This window comes from Nerophis lumbriciformis, linkage group LG31 (genome assembly GCF_033978685.3).
Source record: "Nerophis lumbriciformis linkage group LG31, RoL_Nlum_v2.1, whole genome shotgun sequence".
Taxonomy (NCBI): Eukaryota; Metazoa; Chordata; class Actinopteri; order Syngnathiformes; family Syngnathidae; genus Nerophis; species Nerophis lumbriciformis.
In genome coordinates, this window is record NC_084578.2 from 20,643,920 (window position 1) to 20,649,097 (window position 5,178).

The 5,178-nt window shown below is 44.3% G+C and overlaps 1 protein-coding gene across 1 annotated transcript; it reads right to left on the reverse strand.

The window, feature by feature from the left end:
* Positions 1 to 597: 597 nt before the first annotated feature.
* Positions 598 to 1,720, reverse strand: LOC133574307 (trace amine-associated receptor 13c-like). Its single transcript, XM_061926452.1, has 2 exons — positions 1,548 to 1,720; positions 598 to 1,411 (listed from the first exon to the last, which is right to left on the reverse strand). The coding sequence occupies exons 1-2, from the start codon at positions 1,718 to 1,720 to the stop codon at positions 598 to 600; spliced, it is 987 nt and encodes a 328-aa protein (XP_061782436.1).
* Positions 1,721 to 5,178: the final 3,458 nt, after the last annotated feature.

Below are 5,178 nucleotides of genomic sequence, written 5' to 3' on the forward strand. Positions count from 1 at the left end.
GCAAAGAGCATTTTAGCCTCCCCGAGCCATGTACTTGCGGGGGAATTCTCTCTGTTGCCTTCAGGGCGACGTTATGCCCTTCCATTGAGTAAAACAAATCGCTTTTCCAAATCAATCATCCCTTCTGCACTCAGACTCTTAAATGTTTAAACGTTTACATTTATATTTTATTAGTATTGTGTTGTTTATGTAGATATTGACTTTTTATTTATTGTGAGCCATGTGGGCTTTGTGAACCACAACAACCTGTTGCTCAAATGGAATTGCCCCTTGAGGGATTAATAAAGGTGTTTGAATCTTGAATCTTGAATGAAACATGTCCTCAATTTAGAGTATGTGAGCTTATATAAGACAATAAGAAAATGTAGAATGTAAAATATCACTATGTCTCAGCATTTTATTTTCATATTTAAAGTTTGGTAAAACACAAAGCCTGGTCCCTGTTGCAAAAAAATAAACAAAACATGTCTTTATCAGAAGCACACACTTCCCATAAACATAGACACAGCTCACCTGTTTCCACACGTCTCAAAGTCAAAACTCTTTCTACAAAACCTTACACAAAAGTGGTCAAATAAATATAAATAAATAAAAAAATTACAGTATGTTGTCCCCACAGGAACCAGGCTGCAGTATGTGCAGAGTGACAATGTGTTTAATAGCTCTTCTAAACCAGGGATAGAACAAAGCATATATTAACGGGTTAAAAAAGGAGTTTAAAGCGTATAGATACAGAGAATAATTTGCAAATGAGGACAGTATTTTGTCGTCACCTGCAAAAGAAACACTATAATATGGACAGAGACACATGAGGAAGACAAGGACAAGGACACTAAGAGTCCTGGCTGCTTTCAACTCGGATGTCTTTGCTCTTACTGTGACTGAATGTGGTTTGACTGATGTAACATGAGAGCGCATGGCTCGGGCCTGAGACACAGCAACCACAAACACTCTCATGTACAGAGTGATGATGATGCTGAGAGGAATAATAAATACCACAATAAGGTCAATAATCACACCTTCGAAGTCTATACCAAAAACACACTCTCCATAGCAGGAATTAGACTTTCCAGGATGAGTCAGTTCAACCTTTGAAATGATGCTACAGAGGAGAAAAGCAAAAAGCCAACAAATACAAACAAAAAGTTGAACTTTTTTTACAGTGACTTTGGTATTATATTGCAGAGGATCACAAATAGCCACATAACGGTCAGCAGATATCAGCACCATGTTTCCTACTGATACGGAAGTCAGTGACACAGTCATGTAGAACCACAGAGAACAAAGAACATCACCAAAAGTCCAGCAGGATAATGTCATGTACATCTTAATCGGTAACACCAGGAGGCCCACCAGAAAGTCAGATACCGCGAGAGAGAGGAGGAGGAGGTTGGTAGGAGTGTGGAGCTGCCTGGAGAAAAAACAAAAAATAAACAAGACAACATATTTCTTAGTAGATTATAGAAAAAGTAAATAGACAATAACAACTACTATAGCCATGATTAAATGACAAAAATGTTGTGCAATGCTAGAATATCAATGTATGCCTGAAGTGGGAGATTGAGATGATGACCAGCAGGTTGAGAACCACAGTGATGATGCAGATGATGGCCAGAAGAACATTTAAGAGAACACCTTCAGACCAATGAAACATGGACTTCTTACAGGAGATGTTGATGAGTTGTGGAAAGCAGAGCTCTGGTTGGTACTCCTCCATCATCAAGAAGAAGAGGAGACACATGGCCTATGTTTTACATGTGGTTTATGTGTTCAAATGTTTTCGTCCAAACCATTGTACCTCCCCCAAGCAAATCTTATTGGGTCAAAGTTTTAGCCTGAGACAATGTCATCATGACAAGTCATCTACCCTTGAGACATTGAACATTTCTTTGACCTTAGCTGAACTACATGACGTCCTATTTGGAGCGTTGTCATACAACCAGGGCCGGCTTTAGACCATTTGACGCCCCAGGCGAGAGTGAAATCCCCCTTTCCCTATCGCCCCTCCATTGAGATGATGAAAATGTATTATAATCTACCATATTCCTTTTCGCGTGGTGTTAAACACAGGCAATTTACCTGTGTTGCTGCCTGTGGATAATAGCATCGAGGTGGGGAAAATATGTAAGGATCTAAATAAACATGCCAGTCATTCTGATTCTTTGCTGGGCAGTGTTAAGGTTTCAAAAGATGCCTTTACATGTCGGGATGTGAACTGTAAGAATGCACAACACTGTAAGAAATGATGCTCCCTGTATGAAACCATTGTTAAGGCTCTCAGCACCTCGAGCATCCACTAGTACAGGTACCAGTAAAGGTCAAGATTTGAACTGCTGTTTCCAAAATTTAAAATGGGTCAACACTGCATTGACACAGGACTAGAAGTGGTCCTGAAGCTAAGTACCAATTCTCCCACAGACCTTGGAAGATGATGAGAGTTAAAGTGCAGACCAGCAGTTGCCTGGCCAGTCCGCCGCACTACCGCTTCCCTGTTTCTAGGGCAACTGACAGGCAGAACATTCAAATTGGCTGACTACAGATCTGCCATTGGAGCAGCAGGAGCCACCATAAGACCTGGCAAAATAGAGACCGGGTCAAGTTGGGGCAGTAGTGTCACGGCCCGGACACATGCCAATGCCCATTCCTCAAGGAGCCCCACGGAACGCACCTCGGGACACGCCCACGGCCGCTCCTCTCCTGCACGTGTCACACAGCTGGCAGCCGGCAGCTGCATTCAATATGCAATCCGCGCACCTGTCGGTGATGATCTGGCTGGGCTTCTTAAGCCAATGCTGACCTGCGTTCCTGGCCAAAACGTAACCATCCGTTCCCGTACAGTAAGCCTGATAGATGCTTGATGCAATCCTGCTCTCTCTCTATTTTCCCCTCCGTGTTTCATTGTTGTGTCGTGTCGTTTCTGCAGAAGATCCCCGTTCCTGTTTTCGAGCTGTGCGTCTCGTCTCAACCCCACGTTTCCTTTGCTTCCCTGACTGCCTGTTGGATCTCGACCACTCGCTTGGACACGAACCTTCTTCGCCCCTCTTAGCCCCCGACTTCCTGCTTGCCTCACAGACATCCCCCTGATCTTCCGCCTCTCGCCCAACATTCCTGGTAACATACTCATTAAATCCTACACATAGTCTCACACCATACACACTTTTGGATTCTTGTCACACTCCATTTCCTTAGTTTATATTATTATTGTTTGATTATTATATATATTGTCTATATATATATATATATATATATATATATATATATATATATATATATATATATATATATATATATATATATATAATAAATCATAGAGCTTTACTTCCCCCTTGTGTCTGTGCCATCTCAACTCCTCCTGCAAAACACAAGAAGTTGTCCCCAAAGGGTGGTCTGTGTCACCGGTGGAGAAAATGCACGTAGAAAATCATGAAGGGTTTGATTGAAACGCTCACATTGCCCGTTACTAGCCGTATGGTACGGCGTGGTGCAAGACTTTTCAACACCATAAAGTGCACACAACTGCTGGATCAGGGTGCTCTCAAAGCTGCGGCCCTGGTCTGAATGTATATGGGCAGGGACCCCAAACTTTGAAAAACACTACACTACACATGAGCCGCAGTGGAAGCTTACTGATCACGGGTGGAAACAGCCAAAGTGTATTTACTAAACACGTCAGTCACAACAAGGACAATTTCCAACCCATTGTGAGTGGGTTCAACATAGTGTAGTCCATAGCGAGGATCTCACTTGGCCAGGAAGCCAACAAGTGTCCCATTGGTTGGGTATTCTTGGCTAACTGGCACCTCTCACAGGTGCGGTGCCACATCAGAGGATATGCCTGGCCAACTACACTGCTATCAAAGTAGCTCTAAAAGTTATCTCTTGATGGCCATGTCTCTGATGGACTTCCGTGAACACATCTTTCTTCAAGGCAGCAGGTAATAGCACCTACAGAGCTGGCCTAACACCATACAGGTGAAACACCTGTTGATAAAGATCCCCACTTTTCTCCACCAAGCGGTCCTATTGTCTGAGCATCACCACTGCAGGCCCAGATAACTGCTAACTCTCCTTGTGGTTGGGATGGTGCTTCTGCTCCCAGAACGGCAAGACTTCTTGAATGACAGGATCAGCTTGCTGAAGCACACTGATGTCAGATGGGCAGTGAGAGGTGGACCTGAGACGTTTAAATCCCTCCGCCAGAGAGAGCCTGCAGTATGGGCTGTAGGGGGAAAACCAAAATATATTCTCTATCTGAATAGTTATTTCCTTAATTTAACAAGTTTTAATTAGACTATAGAAATATATAATTATGCATATTGTTCACAAACCATAAGTGCAACAGGGAAGTGCACCGACAACACAGGGAAAGCATTGCACTTAAGGAACAAAGCAAGAACGATCATGTCAGTCTTGTCACTGACAGTTTGGTTATGTTTTGGTTTTTCCTCTGTGTGTTTTATTTCCTGTCAGCGCTCTTATTTTTGTTCAGCTTCCTGCTTTTCTCCCTGAGCGCTGTTTCCCCTCAGCTGCGGCTGATTGGCACCTGGCCACACCTGGTGTCAATCAGCTGACTGCTATTTATACTTGCCTCACCCTCCAATCAGGTATGGAGTATTGTAAGCTGTAACTGCATGCTGTGGACTGTTTGTTGGTTGCTGTCTCCAGTTTTCTTGTTTGCTGGTTCCTGTTCGCTGTTTTCAGTTCACCTGTTTTCCTGGTATCCTGTTTCCTGTCTCCTGGTTCCTGGTTTGTGTTTTTCCTGCTTTTTTGGACATTAAAAATCATGTCTTCCTGTACCAAGCCTGCCATCTCTACATCTTGGGGTTCGTCACCCCCACTTCCTGACAGAATACTCCAGTCAAATACGAACCACGCGGAGATTTCTATGGCGGAGAGGCTTGACAGAGTGCTGGCACTGATGGCCGAATGAAGGAGATGTTTTGCCTCCTTTCAAGCTTCCTCCCACCCATCCCTGTCGTCTGTGGGCCTCTTTGGGGATGTCTTGGATCCGTACTTGGGGGGGGGCTATGAGTACCTGTGTAGCTGGGGAGGCGCAACTGCTTCTAACTCCAGTGGATCTGCCGCAGTCGCCGCCATCCACCCCGGTGGGACTACAGATGCCGCCATCCACCCCGTGGGGCCTTTGGACGCCATCAACCCTGGTGAGCCCTCCCACGC

What these genes read in the sequence shown, in the direction of transcription:
- LOC133574307 (XM_061926452.1), bottom strand. Translation starts at nt 1,720, where the DNA reads ATGATGGAGGAGTACCAACCAGAGCTCTGCTTTCCACAACTCATCAAC. An exon ending in ATCTCAATCTCCCACTTCAG is followed by an intron (nt 1,412 to 1,547) that starts GCATACATTGAT and finishes TTTTTTCTCCAG; the next exon opens with GCAGCTCCACACTCCTACCA.